The sequence below is a fragment of the Rhinoraja longicauda genome, chromosome 5 (assembly GCF_053455715.1).
Source record: "Rhinoraja longicauda isolate Sanriku21f chromosome 5, sRhiLon1.1, whole genome shotgun sequence".
NCBI classification, from domain to species: domain Eukaryota; kingdom Metazoa; phylum Chordata; class Chondrichthyes; order Rajiformes; family Arhynchobatidae; genus Rhinoraja; species Rhinoraja longicauda.
This window is the reverse complement of record NC_135957.1, coordinates 74,986,205-75,008,430: the sequence shown is the minus strand read 5'-3', so window position 1 is coordinate 75,008,430 and position 22,226 is coordinate 74,986,205. Positions and strand designations below refer to the sequence as shown.

At 40.2% G+C, this 22,226-nt stretch overlaps 1 protein-coding gene across 2 annotated transcripts in view; it reads right to left on the bottom strand.

The window, feature by feature from the left end:
* Positions 1-22,226, bottom strand: part of ibtk (inhibitor of Bruton agammaglobulinemia tyrosine kinase) — a 121,222-nt gene that overhangs the window by 75,281 nt on the left and 23,715 nt on the right. For both annotated transcript variants that reach the window (XM_078399822.1, XM_078399824.1), the window contains exons 2-9: positions 18,985-19,727; positions 17,365-17,464; positions 15,693-15,817; positions 13,248-13,358; positions 8,091-8,261; positions 6,786-6,903; positions 3,476-3,656; positions 1,077-1,200 (exon numbers count right to left, since the gene is read on the bottom strand). In XM_078399822.1, the coding sequence (XP_078255948.1) occupies positions 1,077-1,200; positions 3,476-3,656; positions 6,786-6,903; positions 8,091-8,261; positions 13,248-13,358; positions 15,693-15,817; positions 17,365-17,464; positions 18,985-19,308 (1,254 nt within the window). In that variant the 5' untranslated portion in view covers positions 19,309-19,727. The remainder of the gene's footprint in view (positions 1-1,076; positions 1,201-3,475; positions 3,657-6,785; positions 6,904-8,090; positions 8,262-13,247; positions 13,359-15,692; positions 15,818-17,364; positions 17,465-18,984; positions 19,728-22,226) is intronic.

Genomic DNA, 22,226 nt, shown 5'->3' with positions numbered 1-22,226 from the left:
AGCAATTAAAAAAAATTTTTTTTTTAAGTACAAATAGAACATTATCGTAATATGCTATGCTGGTAAAGCTGCTACCTCATAACGCCAGAGTCCCGGGTTTGATCCCGACTTGAGGCGCTGTCTGTGTAGCGTTTGCACATCCTCCCTGTGGCTCCGGTTTCCTCCCACATCCCAAAGACATGTGGGCTTGTAGGTCAATTGGCCTCTGTAGATTGCCCCTGATGTGTAGGGAAAGTGGGAATGCATAGAACTAGTGTGAACGGGTGATCAATGGTCGGTGTGGACTCGGTGGGCCGGAGGGCCTGTTTTCATGCTGTATCTCTACACTAAACTCTATGCTGTTTATTCTACGTAATTCAATGCCAACTTCATGGTTAAAATGTTTCCCTTTGCTGTGGCCACTAGATGGCACCCATAACACATTGTATACTTTGCCTCCTGATATACAGCAATGGAACTCCTTGTGCAGCAATGAGTTTATATAATTTATTGCCTTGCTGGGCTACTTCAAAGGACATTAGGAACCAGTCACTAAGTTTAGCACTGGAGTTGCGTGCTGATCTGGCTGGCTAAGGGTGGCAGTTTTCTTCCTCTAAAGGTCATAAGTGATGTGGCTGGCTTTTGTAACAGACTAATAAATGCCTACACGAAACAACTTCCCAGTTGCTGATATTGATCTCATAAAATAATATAATAACTCGGCAAATGCGACCAAAAATGAGATAAATACATATTTTTAAGCATGGATGCAAAACTGAGTAGAGGGGATGTAAAGTAATGTCTTCTCAAAGTATATCCTTTCCCACCCTGCATCATTCCTTCAGGAGAAGATATACTCTTGCAGCTCAAGAAATACAAGAGAAGCAATTCACTCTGAGCAAAGAAAATAGTTTGGTGGAGACGCCTACCTTTCCACAGCCTGTGAGTCAACTCATCTCAATTTAGCAAAAACCATCTAGCTCAAATCTGTGCACTTCCGATCGATGACATGTGCAGTAATCTAATGCTGTGTGTAACTATCCCATTGCTTAATAATGAAGATGGGAGGGGAGGGGGTAAAATATAGATTCACTTACCCTGCCTGCTTCATCCAGGGCCAATATACAAACTTTTTCGCCTCCTCCTTCATTAAGTACCTGAGGATCAACTTTATGATCCAGATATCCACCAGTAACTAGAACTTTCTTCAAGTTCAACTGCCTGCACAAGTCCGAAGAAATAATTAAATTTAGCATGTCATAGAAAGAAAATATCGCATTTACACAAACGATATATTATGGGAATATCTTGGATAACAAAAATAAAATAAGATATTTATCTAGCTGCATTATTCTCTCAGGCTACTATTTAGATGCATCTTAAATGAATTTAAAGTATTACTTACATCATAATTTACTAATCTCATTTCAATCATTCATTATTCCTTACGCATTTTTGTCAGGCATCTGAAATGGACTTTTCACTAACTTGTACTTAACAACCGCTGGAGTCACCAGCTCATCTTATTCATATCCTGGATTTATTCCACAGGCTATTTAATACTTTATGTGCCAACACAAAGATTGTCTCTCGGTTTTGTACCAAGACAGTACAGTACAGAGTGAAATCATTTGACTTTTGCTCGTGGTTCAAGCCGCCTGCACTCCAATTTAATGCTGTTCATCTTTTTGTTTGAAACGTTCTCCAATGTTGGTAAATCTCTTTTGCAGCGTGATCACCAAAGCTGCACATAGTGCCTTTACGTGGTTCATCAAATGTTTAAATATTGATAGCAATTAAACTAAGCATTATTCTCAGTACAAGTGTAATTATAAATATGCAGTACTACAGTGCTCATGTTGGGTCTTTAATATTTAATATTTTATGATCCTCGACTTTAACATACAAGTTGTAGGAAGTGCCTACATTATTTATGTGAATAAAATATCTTGGTTAATGACACAATGATACAAATCTACTGATTAAATCTTTTTAAAAAGTGCCATTTTTTGCAATAACTATCAAGACTAATTACAAACATATCTGGTTTTGTAATTCAACGTGTGGTCAAAATAGCCCAACCAAACAAAGCAAAACAATTTAGTCCTTTTGGGGAGCTCTGCAAAACGTTTCAGTTTAGTTTATTGTCACGTATACCGAGGTACAGTGAAAAGCTTTATTGTATCTGTATGAGAGATCAAAAAATCAGTTAACACCACAAAATGGATATGTTGTTCATCATCCAGAAATAAAATACAGCAGATGCTAGAAACCTGAATCAAAAGCAGAAAATGTCAGAAATACTCAGCGTATCTGTGGAGAAAAAAACATTTGTTCTTTCCACATAATCCATTTTACCTGCTTGGTATTTTCTAAACTTTCTACTTTAAAGCTGATCTTTATGGTTCCCCAGTCTGTGTTCCAATCACCTAAGAATATCTGCAAATATAGCCTCTAATTCAAATTCAGCAGGTGATATGACCATATTTGCATATCAATGATTTGGTTGAGGGGATTGAAGAAGGCTTTGCGGCCAAGTTTGCAGATGATACGAAAATAGGTGGTGGTGCAGGTAGTGTTGAGAAAGCAGGTACTCTGCATAAGGACTTGGACAGGTTGGGAGAGTGGGCAGAGAAGTGGCAAATGGAATATAGTGTAGCAAAGTGTAGAGTCAAGCATTTTGGTAGTAGGAATAAAGACGTAGACTAGTTTCTAAATGGGGTGAGAATCCAGAAATCGGAGGTGCAGAGGGACTTGGGAGTGCTGGTGCAGGATTCCCAAAATTTTAATCTGCAAGTCAAATCGGTAGTAAAGAAAGCAAACTCATTTATTTCAAGAGGGCTTGTATACAAATGCAGGGATGTAATGTTGAGACTATAAGGCGCTGGTCAGACCACATTTGGAATATTGTGAGTAATTTTGGGCACCATATCTGAGGAAGGATGTGCTGGCTCTGGAGAGTCCAGAAGAGGTTTACAAGAATTATCCCAGGAATGAGTAGGTTAACCTTTGATGAGCGTTTGTCGGCACTGGGCCTGTACTCGCTGGAGTTTAGAAGAATGAGGGGGGACCTCATTGAAACATACAGAATAGTGAAAGGCTTGGATAGAGTGGATGTGGAAAAGATGTTTCCACTGGTGGGGAAAGTCTAGGACGAGGCCATAGCCTCAGAATTAAAGGATGTTCTTTTAGGAAGGAGATGAGGAGAAATTTCTTTAGTCTGAGGGTGGTGAATCTGAGGAATTCTTTGCCACAGAAGGCTGTGGAGGCTGTCAGTGGATATTTTTAAGGCAGAGATAGATAGATTCTTGATTAGTACATGTGTCAGAGGTTATGGGGAGAAGGCAGGAGAATGGGGTTAGGAGGGAGAGATAGATCAGCCATGATTGAATGGCGGAGTAGACTTGATGGGCCAAATGGCCTAATTCTACTATTCCTTATGACCTATTTAAACCATTTCCACCACAATAATTAAAATACAAAGTCAAATATGTACCTTGAAGCAATCTTCTTACACTGATAGCCAGTTAACAGGTAAACATCTCCTCTTTCTGTAACACAGACGGTGGCCCCATCACTTGCTGCTACCAGAGAGATCACCACATCTTTATGATGCAGAGCAGATACTTGACGAGGTACAAGCACACAACGTTCCCCATTCGGATCCAACAGGTAACCTGCATCAATATTGCCAACAAATTATGAATTATAAATCAGTCTGAAGAAGGGTCACAACCCAAAACGTCTCCCATTCCTTCTCTCCTGAGATGCTGCCTGACCCACTGAGTTACTCCAGCATTTTGTGATTCCTTCGAGTTGAACCAGCATCTCCAGTTATTTTCCCACATAAATTGTAAACATGTAGGGGTACTCAGGCATGCAAATAAATTGGATTAAAAAATCCTCATCCTTTGGTGCCTTATATCTTTGAAAGGCAAGACCAAAATGCTACAAATTCAGTGCAAGAGCAATAATAAAAATGTCGATTTTTAATGATAATATCCCTATATATTCACATTTGACGTCACACAGACGTCAAAAGTTATTCATTTTTTCCATTTACACATTTACAACTACACTAGGTTGCCAAATAATCAAAACACAATGACGAAGCACACACACAATCTGTTAACAATGCAACCAAAGTTTCACCTCGCATCCAAATATTTAGTAATTTCCTCTCCATATTACAGTGTCTGAAGTAAAGGTGGGAACTTCGATCGGGAGCTTTGATCGCTCAAACGTGGGGGCTTCGAACCGCCGGCTGCGGGAGCTTCGATTGCCCCAACGGATGGTTCGACTGCCCCGACCGCGGGAGAATAAAGAGTGAGGAATGTGGGGAATCCGCTGTGGTGGATGTTTACGTTAACTTTTATGTATTTTGTTGCTTTTTTTTTAGTATGGCTGTATGGTAAATTGCATATCACTGTACCTTAAATGGCACACGTGATAATAAAAGACATTTGAAACCTTTGAAAACAATTACAGCACTTACACTTTTAATTTGATCCAAATTGAGACGACGCATAAAGTTAAAATCCTACCCCAATGCAACATAACGTGCATTTCTGAAGATAAGGCAGAATAGTAAAACATTATGCTTTATCCTAAACCATGCACCGTAAAAGAAAGTGACAACACTTGATATTGATACAATAAAAAAACAGAGGACCATGCAAAGAGAAAAGAATAACATTTTGATTACAGTAGGCTAAGGGACAGAATTTTATTGGTCTTACCAATAGAAAGAAATAAAAATAATGCCCGATTGGCTTACTTAAACTTATATTTTGATAAACCTCAATTCCAACAATAAATAGCAGCTTTATAGTTTGTTTTCAAAATGCTGCATGCTGTTCTTAAAATGTGCAATTAAGCCCACTTCGTACACATATCTGTGGCATGCACTGGTCGATGGCAGTGACAAATGATGGAAAGAAATGGGATGAAACATCCAGTGCGCTTCATTAATGTAAAAGAAAGCGCACATTTGTCACGTTGTTCAGTCTCATGATTTTCATTTCAGAGACTATGTTACCATGGTACAGTGACTTACAAAGTAGCAATGCAACACATGGTTGGGTCACAGGATATTGCTATCTACACATTGCTAAATAAATATCGTTCACAGATCAGCAAACTTATTGTTGGATCGGAAGGTGTAGGAAGGAACTGCAGATGCCGGTTTACACTGAAGATGGACACAAAATGCTGGAGTAACTCAGCGGGTCAGGCAGCATCTCTGGAGAGAAGGAATGGGTGGCATGCCTGAGTTACTCCAGCATTTTGTGTTTATTGTATTGTTGGATCATGTGGGTGATCCATTTAGTTAAAGTGAGTTACCTGAAAACAAGTTTGAGAGCCACCCATTTAGAAGAAATTGTGTGAACAAATTCCAATATTCAACCAAGCAACTGATAGTCTAAAAAAAGAAAACTAATAAGACAATGATGGTCCAATGATGATGTTTGGTGCTAAACCCATTTCCTGACAGACTGGAAAGCAGGTTTGCTTCAGCTCCTTTACATATTTGAATGATGCACCAACATGAATAATGTGATCCTATAGCCTTTATCACCATATCTAACAAATGGCTGATCTGTCAGATGTAATCCTCCAAAGTCAGGGTAACGATTTAAATCATGATAAAGATTTGCCAAATAGCGTGCAGAATCAGTGCACAGAGATGTCACATCAGTCCATGATTTTGATTTCAACTTAACCGCGCTTACAGTGACCAAAATTGTTCTTGGTTAGTAAGGGCGTCAAAGGTTACAATTAGAAGGCAGGAGAATGGAGATGCAGGGGAAAAATAGATCAGCCATGATAGAATGGCAGAAGACTGGATGGGCCGAATGGCCTAATTCTGCTTCTACACCTCATGGTCAAAACTAAAAATTTCATATTGACTGAAGATTTTAATTATTTTTTTTTAAACCTAATTTATTAAGTAGTAATAAGATTGAAAAATTACCAAGCCCGAACCAAAAAAAAATTCAAGCTCCATGAATAAAATGGCAGGTGGAAGTTGTGCTGGAGCAAGTAAGAAATGTATCACCATGTGGCATGGTGGCACAGCGGTAGAGTTGCTGCCTTTCAGCGCCCGGGACCCGGGTCCGATCCTGACAATGGGTGCTGTCCGTAGATTTTGTAAGTTCTTCTCATGACCTGAGTGGGTTTTCTTCGTGAGCTCCGGTTTCCTCCCACACTCCAAGTGCGTACAGTTTTGTAGGCGAATTGGCTTGGTAAATTTGTAAACTGTCCCTGGTGTGCATAGGAGAATGTTAGTGTGCGAGGATCGACGCTGGTCGGCGCAGACTCGGTGGGCCGAAGGTCCTGTTTCCGCGCTGTATCTCTAAGCTAAAAAAAATGAATTCATTGTTCCGTTTTGGAACATATGACAATAAAACACTCTTTGCTCTTTGAGAGGTTTTGATATGCAGAATTATCACAGCATATTGATACAGTTACATGTGAAATTTTATATCTATACTAGACCAAGTGGACCCGTTGGGCCCAAACCTCTCCTGCATTGGTGCAGCACCCTGTCCTCCCCCGTCCTCCTCTCTCCCTTCTCCCCCACTCCCCCCTCCCTCTTCACCTCCCCCTCCCCTCCTTTTAAACTTAAAAATGTGAATAACTTTTAAAATATAACACCGATTTCAATAAAACTACTTGCATTATCACTAAAGTGACAATGGTAAGTAAGGTGGGCCTAAAATAGTCGCGTTATCGTGTACCGTTTTGGCTGAAGTTCAGTCACAAACAAGATAACAAACGAGAGTTTTAGTATATAGATATCTTACCAAGCTGACCACCATTCAGCCCCATGGTGTACAGTGCATCCTTGGTCCAAAGAACAGTGTGGAACCTCGCCACAGCAACTCCAATCACAGTTCTTCCTTTAAGGTTTTTGGACTGTACCTTTACAAACATTTTAAAAAGATGCATTCGCTTAAATATCACGAAAAAGTGGTAACATAGCTCCATACCTATTCCAAATTAGCAGGATTACAAAAATCCTTAATTTTTCATGAATCCTATAATAAATAGCACATGTTAAGAACTTGTGGAATTAAGATCAGTAAAACAATCTTAAATTAGTTTGAGGCAACTTTAGCTAAGATCTGCCATCAAAACCATGCTCTGAACTTCATAAACAAGAGCTACATTACGTAATTAAAGTTTCATGAGACGCAGAATTCTTCAAAAAATGCAAAGTTGAGACAGTTTAAAAAAACATATCAGTTATGGGGAACTTTCAAAGCCATCATTCAATAAACATACACAAAGCTTAATGAAAACTGCTATCGTCACTAATTTAAAAATTTGCACTGAGAATATTACTTAATTGTACAAATAGATGATAACAAGACGACTCCAGAGAAAATATTTCCAGACTCAAGCCATAATGTTGCATTTCTTATCTTTTCAGGTAAATATCAATTTTCCTGAAATAAAGCTCTCCAAAGAGACCTTTATCTTCATTTTCTGTCAAACTGCATCCTCTCCCAATCCAATGCATACCCAATTCTCATTTTACACATTAACACTTCCAAAACCTATGGAATAAAAGCAAATCTCAAAATTCACCTCCCACCTTACACGAGCTAATCATTCAATCAGTAATTAGAAAATTTCCCACAAACTCATTGAAACTTGCCAAAATTCTAAAAAAAATATCGAGAATATCTCTCATCATTATACACCTTCATTTTTGAAAAAAAATAGATTATGTTACTGCATATTCATGTGTCGGAAGGAATAGCAGATGCAGGTTTACACCAAAGATAGACACAAAATGCAGGAGTAACTCAGCGGGACAGGCAGCAACTCTGGATAGAAGGAATGTGACATTTTTTGGGTTGAGACCCTTCTTCTGAAAAAGGGTCTCGACCCAAAACATCACTCATTCTTCCGAAGAAGGGTCTCGACCCGAAACGTCACACATTTCTATCCAGAGATGCTGTCTGTTCCGCTGAGTTACTCCAGCATTTTGTGCCTATCTGCTGCATATTCATTTCATATCATAAATATGCAAAATAAGACTGTTCTGTGATAAGCACATCAACTCCTCTTCGAGTGTACCCTAATAAATTTCTTACAATTACCTGTCTTGGTAAGCTACTGCTGGCAGGAGGAGGTGCAATGCCCAGCTGATTATAAGTATTCAGTCCAAAAGCATAAACAGATCCGTCTTCTGTCAATACGATGGTGTGGTCCTTTGCAGCTGCCACCCAAGAACAACGATGGCTTGCTAATCCTTCCACCATTCGAGGAATCTAACAGAATAGCATTTATATAGCAACTGTATATTCGAAATGTTTCAGCAAAAATGTTTATATATATCATTAACAATATCTCAGATGAGAAAAACATAATGGTGAATCGTAGAAGTATCTCTAAACTAAACTAAACTAAAAGTGTCAATAATGTTTTAAATTATCCTCAAAATTATTGTTTGAAGTCTCCTGTTCCTCAGCTACCCATCCTATAGCCAGCCAGCCTTCATTATACCTTACGCCAAGAAGCCATTTAATACAACTACTGTATCACCAATACACCTGTAATCTGGATTTCAAAACTGGTAGATTAGTTTCCAAACACCATGTTTCATATTATTGTTGTGGGGATGTTTAAAAAGGATAGAATTCAGCTTAGCAGCTGTAAAAATAAAGGACATTTCCCAAGCTGTGACTCTGCAGAAATGAGGAACAAAACGGAAGGGTATCAACCTGAAACGTCACCCATGCCTTCTCTCTAGAGATGCTGCCTGTCGTTACTCCAGCATTTTGTGTCTGTCTTCAGAATCATAGATCCCATGTCAGAGGGAGAGAGGTGGTGAAATCACTTTGTTTGATTACCTAGTTACAGGGAGAGGTCATTAAAAGCAGAGAAAAGTACAAGTGCTAAACTAGGAGATGCAAGACAGCTGGGAGCTCAGACGGTCTTAAAGAGGCAAAGGGGAAAAAAAAGTTTCAATATATGTCCAGAATATTCAATGACTGTAATCAGACTGTAAAATAATCCTGACATCCCACAAAAGCTGGTAAAACGATGAAAAACACATTTCACTCCCTCACATCATCAATAAGAACATGGCTAATGTTTTATCTCAATGTTACTTTCTTGTACTCGCACCAAATTCTTTGATACAATATCTATTGATCTTTCTCCTGAACTGAACTGGAATATACTCAGCAAATGAGCCCTCACAGCTCTCACAGGCATATAATTGCAAAGATTACGCCACACTCCGCATGAAGAAGTTTATTTTCATCTCTATCCCAAATGGTTTAGCCCATAATTTGAATCCATGCCCCTGGTTTAGACTCGCCCAGTGGGGAAGCTCAATTTTGAATCCACTCAGTCAAGTCCTATGAGAACTGTGTATATTTCAAGAATACTCAAGTTCGATGTCCTCTCAAGTAAGGATCCAGTCTGCCTAATAAATCCTCACAGAACAAGCCCACCATCCTCAGAATGAAGCATGTTCAGGCCCCAATATATGTTAAGCAAATCTAACCAGGCCCTACTAATTCACAGAAAGACATCCCTGTACATTACTTCCATGTTCTTGCAAATAAAAAGGACTTGTACTATTTGCTTTACTTGCTGAACCTGCAAAGTCATTGATCGTTCAGTGTGGAAACAGGCCCTTTGACCCAACTTGCCCACACTAACAACATGTCCCATCTACACTAGTCCCCTCTGCCTGCATTTGGCCCATATCCGTCTAAACCTATCCTATCAATGTACATGTCTTAATGTTTCTTAAATGTAGAGATAGTTCCTGCCTCAACTACCTCCTCCAGCAGCTCGTTCCATAGACCCACTACCCTTTATATAAAAAAGTTAGTCCTCAGGTTCCTATTAAATCTTTCCCCCCTCACCTTAAACCCACATCCTCATTACCTGAAATAGAAACATAGAAAATAGGTGCAGCAGTTGGCCATTCGGCCCTTCGAGCCAGCACCGCCATCCAATATGATCTTGGCTGATCATCCAAAATCAGTACCCCGTTCCTGCTTTCTCCCCATATCCCTTGATTCCGTTAGCCCAGACCTATATCTAACTCTCTATTGAAAACATCCAGTAAATTGGCCTCCACTGCCTTCTGTGGCAGAGATTTCCACAGATTCACAACTCTGGGTGAAAAGGTTTTTCCTCATCTCAGTATTAAATTGCCTACCCCTTATTTTAAACTGTGACCCCTGGTTCTGGACTCCCCCAACATCCGGAACATTTTTCCTGCATCTAGCCTGTCCAATCCCTTAAGAATTTTTTATGTGTTTATATGTTAAATAATTACCAAGTGTTTCTCCTAAATTTCTCCTAAAATGAAGCACCGGAATACTGTAGCTACTGCAGCTCAGGTTATCATTATGAAAAACAACTGTGAGATTACTGGCAAACAATCCTTAAGTTTGAAAATTACTTCTCACCAATATCAATACCAATTGGTCATATTCTCACCAATATAACTTTTAGTCAAATAGTCAAAACCAGCTCATGATAAGTACACTGAGCCTCCAAAATTCTGCAAAAGTTCAACATCTTTTTGTTCTGGAGAGGAGAACGATCACAGTCCAAATGGACACTTGTCACATCAGTTCCAACATTCCGGTCAAGCATTCAGATTGCTTCATGGTGTCACTGAATGCTGAAGTTTAATAATAGTCTCAATTATAGCAGATCTAGTTGCTAAATCAGGCTAGATCATTAATTATACAAGTAAAATATGAGTGACATGATAACCAAACTAGACATTAGACTTCAACCGAACTTGAAATGGATCAGGAAATCTGGAAAACTCTCCTAGCAGCCCATGTAATTCTAACTGCTGCCCAAAATAAGTTAAGGACCTTCAATCAAAAAATCCCAGCAACACGATCAAAAGTCAGGATATGTGATATTGCACTCGGATCTCTTCACTAAACTCATCAAAATCGGCAAACAAAAGAGGGGGCATGATACATGGCAGCCATACTGACACCTTTCTCATTATCCTAAGTCGCCCTAACTTTACATTTCACGGCCAGGGTAAATAACCACAACGTATTTACCCATTCATGCCTCCTTGGAATCCTACACGTTCCTTTCCTATCATAGTGGTAGTGTCTTGAACAAGAGGACATGACTACATACAGTCATTTAAAACTGAGGTATGTAGAAATTTCTTCTCCCAGAGTGTAGTGAATATCTGGAGTTCTCTGCCTTGGCGGGTATCAGAAGCTGGGATTGTTAGAAGTATTTACAGTGGAGGTGCATAAATATTTGATAAATTGAGGAGTAGAAGAGTATGGAGAAATGGCACAGAAGAAGAGTCAAGACCAGTATAGATCAACCATGATTGTGTTGAATGGTGGAACACGCTCCTCTTTTCTTAAGTTCTTGTTCTTCTGATCTCTAATTAATATCGACTCAATCTATACATTGTTTCATCAGTTTATTCTCCGTGTATGTGTTATGTGAGTATGAGAATCAGGAGGGCATGATGCCGTCATTCAAACTTACCAAATAGTGAAAGGCCTGGATAGAATGGATGTAGAGGGAATGTTTCCACTAGTGGGAGAGTCTAGGACCAGAGGTCAAAACGTCAGAATTCAAAGGACGTTCTTATATGAAGGAGAAAAGGAGGAATTTTCAGAGTCAGAGGATGGTGAATCTGTGGAATTTATTGCCACAGAAAGCTGTGGAGGCCAAGTCAATAGGTTTTTTTTAACAGCAGAGATAGATAGATTCTTGATTAGTATGGGTGTCAGGGGTTACGGGCAGAAGGCAGGAGAATGGGGTTAGACAATAGGTGCAGGAGTAGGCCATTCAGCCCTTCGAGCCAGCACCGCCATTCAATGCGATCATGGCTGATCACTCTCAATCAGTACCCCGTTCCTGCCTTCTCCCCATACCCCCTCACTCCGCTATCCTTAAGAACTCTATCCAGCTCTCTCTTGAAAGCATCCAACGAACTGGCCTCCACCTCCTTCTGAGGCAGAGAATTCCACACCTTCACCACTCTCTGACTGAAAAAGTTCCTCCTCATCTCCGTTTGAATGGCCTACCCCTTATTCTTAAACTGTGGCCCCTTGTTCTGGACTCCCCCAGCATTGGGAACATGTTTCCTGCCTCTAATGTGTCCAATCCCCTAATTATCTTATACGTTTCAATAAGATCCCCCCTCATCCTTCTAAATTCCAGTGTATACAAGCCTAATTGCTCCAGCCTTTCAACATACGACAGTCCCGCCATTCCGGGAATCAACCTAGTGAACCTACGCTGCACGCCCTCAATAGCAAGAATATCCTTCCTCAAATTTGGAGACCAAAACTGCACACAGTACTCCAGGTGCGGTACAACTGTAGAAGGACCTCTTTTCTCCTATACTCAACTCCTCTTGTTACGAAGGCCAACATTCCATTGGCTTTCTTCACTGCCTGCTGTACCTGCATGCTTCCTTTCAGTGACTGATGCACTAGGACACCCAGATCTCGTTGAACATCCCCTCTTCCTAACTTGACACCATTCAGATAATAATCTGCCTTTCTATTCTTACTTCTTACTTGAGAGTGAAAGATAGATCAGCCATGATAGAATGGCGAAGTAGACTTGATGGGCCGAATGGCTTAATTCTGAACTTATGCAGCACTATTAGACTTTAGTTAGACCGCATTTGGAGTATTGCATGCAGTTCTAGTTATCTCATTACAGGTAGGATGTGCAGGCTTTGGAGAGGGTTACCAGAATGCTGCCTGGATTAGAGGGCATTAGCTACAAGGAGAGATTGGACAAATGTGGATCGTTATCTCCGGATATTGAGGGGAGACCCGATAGAAGTATATAAAATTATGAGAGGCATAGATGGGGTGGAGACACAGAACCTTTTTCCTCAGGGTGGAAGTGTCAAAGACCATAGGCCATAGCTTTAAGGTAAGAGGGGCAAAGCTTAAAGGAGATGTGCGGGTCATGTTTTTTTTTAAAACACAGAGGATGGTAAGTGCCTGGAAAGTGCTGCCAGAGCAGGTGCCGCGGACAGATACAATAATGATATTCAACAGTTTTTAGAAAGGGATATGGATATGCTGTAAATGGAGGGGTATGGATCATATGTTGACAAATAAGATTAGTTTATCATGCCATTATGTTCAGCACAGACACTGTGGGCCATTGTGCTCTATGTGATGACAAAATATGTTTTTTTTCCTAATAATAAAAGAAATACATAATAATGACAAGTAACTGTAACCAAGATTTTTCGCACAAATACATACTAGGTATGTTTCTTCATCTCCATGTCCAAGTCTTCCTCCTTGACCATGACCACAAGTATACACTTGACCTTTCTGGGAGAGGAACACAGAATGGAACTTGCAAAGCACAACCTAGAGAGCATAAAAATGATGTTAAGTAAATCATTTGAAGAGTACAGGGTATTGTATCTCAGCGGGACAGGCAGCATCTCTGGAGAGACGAAATGGGTGACGTTTCGGGTCGAGGCTGAAGAAGGGTCTCAACCCGAAACGTCACCCAGAGTCTGAAGAAGGGTCTCGGCCCGAAACGTCACCCATTCCGTCTCTCCAGAGATACTGCCTGTCCCGCTGAGTTACTCCAGCATTTTGTGTCTATCTTTGGTTTAAACCAGCATCTGCAGTTCCTTCCTACACAGAGATTGTTATTGTTCTCAATTTTACGTCTGATTACTCCGTCGCGCTGAGTTATGCAAAATAGTTTCCACAGGTAATTATAGAAGCAATTTCTTGATCCAGTTATAGAAACAGCTTCAGCTTTAGTGTAATTGCTGTTTTCTCAAATCATAGTGGGAGGAATAAACTTGATGTAGCTTTGTGCCAAACAATACAGATCTAATTCAGAGCAAAGTTAAAAACATGAATATTAAATAGGCAATTGTAAAGTAGGCCCATACAGCACCTTTTCTGCTCTGAACTTATAAAGATCACGGCTGATCTGATTGTCGATTTTAATTTCACTTCCCATTATGATTCCTCCAGAATTTTAAAAATCTCTCACAGCTTTGAACACAGTGACTTGACTTGGCATCAGAGCTAAGAATTCCAAAAATTCATAAACCTCAAAGAAATTATTTTTCAGATGACCCTAAAAATGTAGCTCCCTTTATCCCAAGGTCAAGCCCCCACGAATTGAAAGCCCACCTCTCGGGCAAACACCCGCTTGGCATTCATCCTGACAAGCCACCTCAGAATCTTGTGTCATGTTTTAATCAGATTACTTGTTCTAAACTTCAACTTGTATAAGCCCGATCTACTCAATCTTTCCTCATAAGGTAAACTCCTCACTCCATGCATCGGTCTAGTAAATCCTTTTTGCACTGCCTCCAAGACAAATATACGGTTGCTTAAATAAGGAAACCTGAGACTGTGCACAGTATTCTAGAACGGTCTTATCATAGCAACTTCTATTTTTAATGCAACTTGTCTAATTTGAACATAATTAGCTTTCAACTACAAAGTGAACATTCTACTGAAAAGCAGCTTATAATTAAAGCTGTGATGTGAAGGGCATTTCCTGAGCAAGATACAAGCCTGTAGTAGATTCAACTATTGATTAATTTAATATTCAAGACAGACTGCTTTTTTTTTTAATGAAGTCAATAATTCTATACATATCAGTCATGAAAATACTCCAGTTTTGAATAAAGTAATACACTATTCAAAATGTTATAGTATCCATTTCTTTTACTTCACATACTACATTTCCACAAAATTTACAATTCACAAGTTGTATTTTCCATTTTCCTTTTCCTCCAGAGATGCTGCCTGACCCACTGAGTTACTCCAGCACTTTGTGTCCCAGTCTGAAGACGGGTCCTAATCCGAAACGTCATCTATACCTTTTCATCCAGAGATGTTGCCTGACCCGCTGAGTTAGATTTTTTAGATTTAGATTTAGAGATACCGAGCGGAAATAGGCCCTTCGGCCCACCGGGTCCGCGCCGCCCAGACGGCGCCCGTAGTCAGGATCGAACCTGAGTCTCCGGCGCTGCATTCGCTTTAAGGCAGCAACTCTACCGCTGCGCCACCGTGCCGTATCGTTAGTTCAGTACTTTGTGTCTATCTTTGGTATAAACCAGCATCTACAGCTCTTTGTTTCTCCACCCTATCTGTTCATTTACTGTTGAAACCCCTATCCACACCTCGGTTACCTCTTGGTTTATTACAGCCCACTCTTGGAGTACTAACTCATTCTGCAGTCCCGTACACCTGAGGTTATCCAAAGCTATGATTCCCCTACTCTAATTCACTGTTACTTGACAATGTGCTTTAATGCACTGTTAACTCTGCTGGATGTTGCTTGCTAAGCTTTTCCAGCTCTCATTAATCCTTCAAAATACTCCTTAAAACCTTCCTTCTCAAACAAGCTCTACCAAAATATCAATCCCATGTGTTCAAAGTAAAACTAAGTTCCATAATTACCTCATAAAATACCTTGGGATGTTTTACCATTTTTAAACAGTACAGTCAGAAAAAAAATTGGTGTTGACACCAAACAACAAATTAAAAGTACAAGCTTTATTTTCTATGAATTATTTGAATTTGAGAGCGTTAAATCTTAAAACATCCATAGAGGAGAATGCAAGATAACTGGTTAGGAAAAGTGGTTAACGTCAACTGTGAACAAAATGTTTTATAATGACAAAGGATTTTAAAACATAATATCTCATTATAGGAAACATTTACCTGCTTAATATACGTTCCCGACCTTGAGAAGTAATCAACAAGCTCGGGGTGATGTTTACTTTGTTGGTTTCCATGACCGAGCGTGAAATTAGTGTTGTTTCCCCATGTGTATACTTCCGTAGGATCTAGAAAACAAACCTGAATATTCAAGTCAAAAATACATTACTAAATGCAAAGTTCATCAAATATTCAAATCTGAATTAGCGAATGGATTGATTCCAATTGGCAACAGAAAGGCCCATAGGCCCACCATGCCTGTGCCAACCTTGATGCCAATTCAAGCTAATCCTTTCTGTCTGCACTTAACCCATATTCTCCCATTCTTTGTATACTCATGTGCCTATATAAAAACCTCTTAAATGCCATAATCGAATATGCTTCCATCAACACCCCTGGCAACAGTTCCTGGCATCTACCACTCTCTATATTAAAAAAACACTTGTCCCACATGTCATGTAAGCTTTCACCCCTCACCTTAAAGCTATGCCCTCTAGCATTTAACAGTTCCACCCTGGAACATGGTGGCGCAGCAGTTGATTTGCTGCCTTACAGTGCTTGCAGCGCCAGAGACCCGGGTTCGATCTGTATGCTGTCTGTATGGAGTTTGTATGTTCTCCCCTTGACCGCGTGGGTTTTCACCCAGATCTTCGGTTTCCTCCCACACTCCCACACTCCAAAGACGTACAGGTTTGTAGGTTAATTGGCTTGGTATAGTGTAAATTGCCCTTAGTGCGCAGGATCGTGTTAATATGCGTGGATCTTTGGTCGGTGCATGGATCTAGGGTCTGTTTCCGCACTGTATCTCTAAACTAAACCTATGAAAAAGATTCTGTCTACTCTATCCACGCCTGTCATAATTTTGTAAGATTCTATTAAGCTTCCCCACAGCTTTGAAAATTCCAGAGAAAACAATCAACGTTTATCCAACCTCTCCTTTATAGCTACCACCCTCTCGTCCAGGCAGCGTTCAGTTAAAAAAAAAACTGTTGGAGAAACTCAGTGGATCTGATAGCAACTATGGAGGGAAATAGACAATTGAAGGAAATGGACTGTCGAGGAAATGTAGAGCCAACCTGAAACATTATTGGTCCATTTCCCTCCATAGATGCTGCATGACCTGCTGAGTTCCTCCAGCAGATTGTTTTTTTTGGTCATGATTCCAGAATCTGCAGCCTCTTGTGCTCCAACCCCTTCTGCACCCTCTCCAGTTTCCACATTCTTCTGGTAATGGGGCGAACAGAACTGCACACAATACTCACAATGCAGTTTATAAGGCTGCAACATTGAACCAATTGTTTTTAAAGCTGCACAGTTTTGGTTATGGTTTTTTCCCATGAATGTCTTTTACAGAATTGTTTATACTTTTTCCATTGCTGTTAAATTGTTGCCATACATTGTTGACATAGATTCTTAGCTAGGCTTTCAGTGAAACTTGTCAGTTTGAAAATTATGATAATTTGGTACAATATATTGTAATGATACGACTTGTTTTTAAGTTGTTTACATAAATCATGAAGCAACCAACTTTTAAAATATAATTGAATGCTTCTCCAGTTCCTCCTGAAACTGGAGGCAGTAGATGATGACATACACGCTCAAGGTTTTTACTGCAAAAATACAGGAAACTCAAAGTTAGTCCATAAAAAGAAACTACAGAAAAAGAGGGCAGTACCAGTCTTTCTATAAATCACATATGATGGTCGATCTTTCATGGCCAAGTCAAGTGTACATAACCCTTCCTTATCCTGTACATATAGGCTACTCCCGCCGTGCTGTAAGATATGGAGAAATTATAAATTAGAAACTGTACGTTTAAAAACTAGAGATGTACATGCTCAACAACTCTCAATCCTGAAACAAATATAATGAAATGCCAGTTACCACCAAAAAGCAATTTTAATATTAGTGTAACAATATCTCAGAGAAAGAGACCTTCTGATTACTGTTAACCTTACTAGCAGTTACTGATTTGCCCAATGGTCTAGATTTTGCATGGAATGGTCATCAGGATTGGGATTTTCACAAATGCTTGCACACACAAGTCCCAAACACGCCATTTGCCATTTCATGAGCAACATTCAATCTGCTGGAGGTACTCAGTGGGTTGAGCATCACCTGTGGGGGAAGGGGAATGGTTGACGTTTTGCGTGGAGAGGGGAGATGGCCATTATAAAGAGGAAAGAGGAGCTGGTGGGACAGGAGCCAGAGCAGACTGGTGGATGGAGGTGGGGAGGGGCTGGGACAGCTGGCAGAATGAGCAAAGCTCAATGAAGCTCAGGGGGAAACCATTTCCACCAGTCAGGGAGTCTAGAGGTGAAACCTTCTTAGCTGGTTGGGGAGTCTGAGGGTGAATCTTCCTCAGCAGATTCGGGATCTCAGAAGGAAAATTTCTCGGTGGGATGGGAAGGCCAAGGATGTCAGATCCTATAAATTATGGGAATAAACTAGGGAAAACATTCTACACAAAGTTCAGCTGCATCATCAGTGACTTTTCTTCCACAATAAGGTCAGGCGGAAGGCGGAAATGTTTACCGATAGCAATTATGGATGGGCAACAAATGCTAGCCTTGCATGTGATGTCCAGACCCAAAAAATGAAAACGTATTTGAATCCCCAATTGGCAAATGAAGATTGATATTACATCGACGTCAGTTTTTAAATCTTAAGAGCTTTATCAGCCATGGTAAGGTGAAAAACTAGAATATGGAGGTGGGTTACAAATGAATATTAGAATTGAATTGAGAGATGGAGTCACCAACTCTTTCCTCTCTCACAACCTCTGCTGAGAATTTGCTGCGAAATTTGCTGAGAACACTCCAAAACCACTAAAAATGAAAAATAAAAATAAAGGCACTTGAATCTCTTAATTAAACATTCAAACAATTACAAAGGTTAAAACGCCATCACTTTTTAATTCGTTGTGACTATTCTACTACTTTGAAATCATTGCTGGCAGCAGGTCTACACTGGCATAAATACCGAGGGACTGCCACAACTTTATGGATTTGCTAAAATCCATTAGTCTAGCATAAGTGAGCAGCTGAGAAAGCACTGGTGACGAGGAACTTCAGTTGCTGGAATATGGAATTACAAACAATTCTCTAAAGAGGACCATATTCCAAATTGACAGGAGGGCTGTTCATTCATTGATTTTCTTTTGCCTATTTCCTCCTCTCAGCACAAAATAAGACAGGGTGAAAGAAAGTTTCCATATTGCAAGAGCAAGACATTAACCAGAACAGTGGATCCCCGAAACAAGTAAAACATACAAAATCAGAACAGATTACAATACCTTCAGAAGAAACATAGCACAATCAATGTGTCCGTAAAAGATGCTTCTGTGTAGAGCGGTCCATCCAGATTCTTTATCCTTGGCCGAGGGATCAGACCCTTTTCTTTCAAGAAGCCAACCCAAAACGGACTTTTTACCGCAAGATGCAGCCATGTGTAGAACAGTTCGACCAAAACCATCCTTCAGGGAAGTTGCATTATAGCAGTAAGATGAAAGAAAGACCTTATTCTGCCCTTCTGTTCCCTTCGTCATCACTGAAATCACGTCGTGGGCGTGCTGCACAGATCGGCATTTTGGAGTGCAGTCAGCAGTCACAGAATTCATCCTATTCCCAGTATCCAGGTCTTCAAAAAAAATCTGAAGAGGTATGGAACCTAACACAAAGGTCTAGAAATGACCAGGGTTACTAGATTTGTGCTTGTGCTATAAAACACCGCACTCTAGCAATTCTGTACTCTTAGTTACATTCGCTCAGTTCATAGAAGCAGTACGGAATTAGTCCACGATACTGCTTTTTTATATTATAAAACATTATACAGAATATGGTTCTCTATTGCAATTAAATAGTCAAAAATAGAACTTTAGTTATATCTGTGAAAAATAAAAACATTTGTAAACTTGCGGTCAAAATATAACCTTCACACCCTCCGGAATATAGTTCCTTTGAAGCCAACTACCACAGGGGAAGGGAAGCTCCCCTATAACTCGTTTCCTCTTTAAGCCTCCATAATTGCAAGCGCTGCCTGTAAAAAATAATTTAAAAAAAAAGATCAGTATAACATAAATATTTCCGTATTGTTCCAATGTACTACTCTACAAAAGTAATTCCTTATTTACCCACACGTTTTAAATTTTGACATGATAACTTGAGGAATGTAACATGTGAATGCCAGGCAAGTGAATAGACGATTTCTCCATTTAAGCTGTCCCACCATTGAATGAATCATGCCCAATCAAAGCCTAACTCAATATACTTGCACCAATACTTTGACCCATTTCCTTTGAGGCTTGTTAAATTAAAACAAAAATAATTTTCAGATCTAAAGTTTGCTGTTGGCCAAACATCCAATGCCATTTGGAGAAATTAGTTCCAAACCTTAACTGCCCTAGAAGATTGTATACATTATGCAATCTTTTAAAATGCACTCCTTGATTTTTGACTCTCAACCAGCTCATAAGGAAAGAAGCCACTAGTTCCCCTTAAAGTCCCTACAGATTCCTTCACAGATTGATAATAACTGATGGGGTTCAATTTGAACTTTGTACAGCTATGGCATACCTTTACCTTCCTGTACTCCAGCCCCAAGACAACTGGTGACCTCACTCCATTGCATGGATGTTAAAAATTACACATTAACGGGACATGTATAGATGCTGCCCAGCTTGTGAAGGAGGCCTTTGCACGCCATCTTCCTTATCTCTTCTTGGCCATGCTCCTACCTGCTCTCTGGTCACCAATTCCCAGCCAATTCCCTAATTCAGCTACACACTAATGCCTGGCTCCAGCTACACACCTAACCATATAATCACCATATAATCGCCATCATCTTCAGGTGAGGCAAGCAGAAAGACTGCCATTGTCAATAACCTCACTATCAAAGACGAGCAAATAACTGAGTGGGCAAAGTTAGTGAATGCCTTATGATTGACCCTCTGACTCACTCTTGAGCCAATATGCTATGGTCATCAGTGCATATGCACTAATCCTTGCCACTTTGGATGAAGTCAAGGGAGCATCAACCTTGGAAAAATAGTCCTGGAGCACTCACAGTGACAGCCACCAATGAATGCTACACCGACAACTGCCTAATCAACTATGCCGTCTATCATCTTTAAACCTTCACAGAAATAACACCAGAAAAAGGTCAACGGAGACTCCCACAAATGCCAGCTCTTCTCTGACAAAACCTTACATGTTGCCTCTCAACCCCAGCCTGCAGGAGCTGCTAAGTGTCTGCAGCTCACGAGCTTCCCTGAAGTCCATTATATGCAGTTTGTGAAGAGACTGATTTTTAAAAAAATATTCAGCATTAGTTTAATAAGTATAAACCAGGAGATCAAGGAGCTAATTAACCATCAACTTCAGGTGTCCCTCGTTGGAAAAGAAACAGCTATGAAGGCATTGAGGCCAAGGTCCAACAGAAAACCTGGCATCTAACAAACAGTTGAACGATGGAGAGAGCACTGGAGACACAGCAACTTGCTAACATACATGATGATGCCAAGGCTCTTAACCACAAAAAAAATTCCACCCAACCTAAATTCTGCAACAAATTTCTCCATAAAATGCTATAGCCCGTCTCAAATCTTTAAGTAGCGATTTGTTAATTCTCGAAGGCAGAATTTATGTAACCCAAACAGCCATTATTTGGGAATTGCCTGTATGTTGCTCCGACATTGGCCTCATCACTCATCTTATAACCATATAACCATATAACAACTACAGAACGAAAACAGGCCCGTTCGGCCCTACCAGTCCACGCCGACCACTCTCTCTGACCTAGTCTCATCTACCTGCTCTCAGACCATAACCCTCCAATCCCCTCTCATCCATATACCTATCCAATTTACTCTTAAATAATAAAATCGAGCCTGCCTCCACCACTTCCACCGGAAGCCCATTCCATACAGCCACCACCCTCTGAGTAAAGAAATTACCCCTCATGTTACCCCTAAACTTTTGTCCCTCAATTCTAAAGTTATGTCCCCTTGTTGGAATCTTCCCCACTCTCAAGGGGAAAAGCCTACCCACGTCAACTCTGTCCGTCCCTCTTAAAATTTAAAAAACCTCTATCAAGTCCCCCCTCAACCTTCTACACTCCAAAGAATAAAGACCCAACCTGTTCAACCTCTCTCTGTAGCTTAAGTGCTGAAACCCAGGCAACATTCTAGTAAATCTCCTCTGTACCCTCTCCATTTTGTCGACATCCTTCCTATAATTTGGCGACCAGAACTGCACACCATACTCCAGATTCGGCCTCACCAATGCCCTGTACAATCTTAGATCCTACAAATCCAGAGTAGATGCAAATCATGTTCGATCTCGCCAGACTGCCCAACATAAAATTGATCTTCAGACAGACACCCACCCATCTGTCATGCAGACAAATCACTGAAAATTAACATGGAGTTACAGCAGCAATTAGGGAGGCAAATAACATGTTGGCATTTACTGCAAAAAGATAGCTGCTCAATTATACGCTGCCTTGGTTAGAGCACATCCGGAATATTGTGTACAGGTG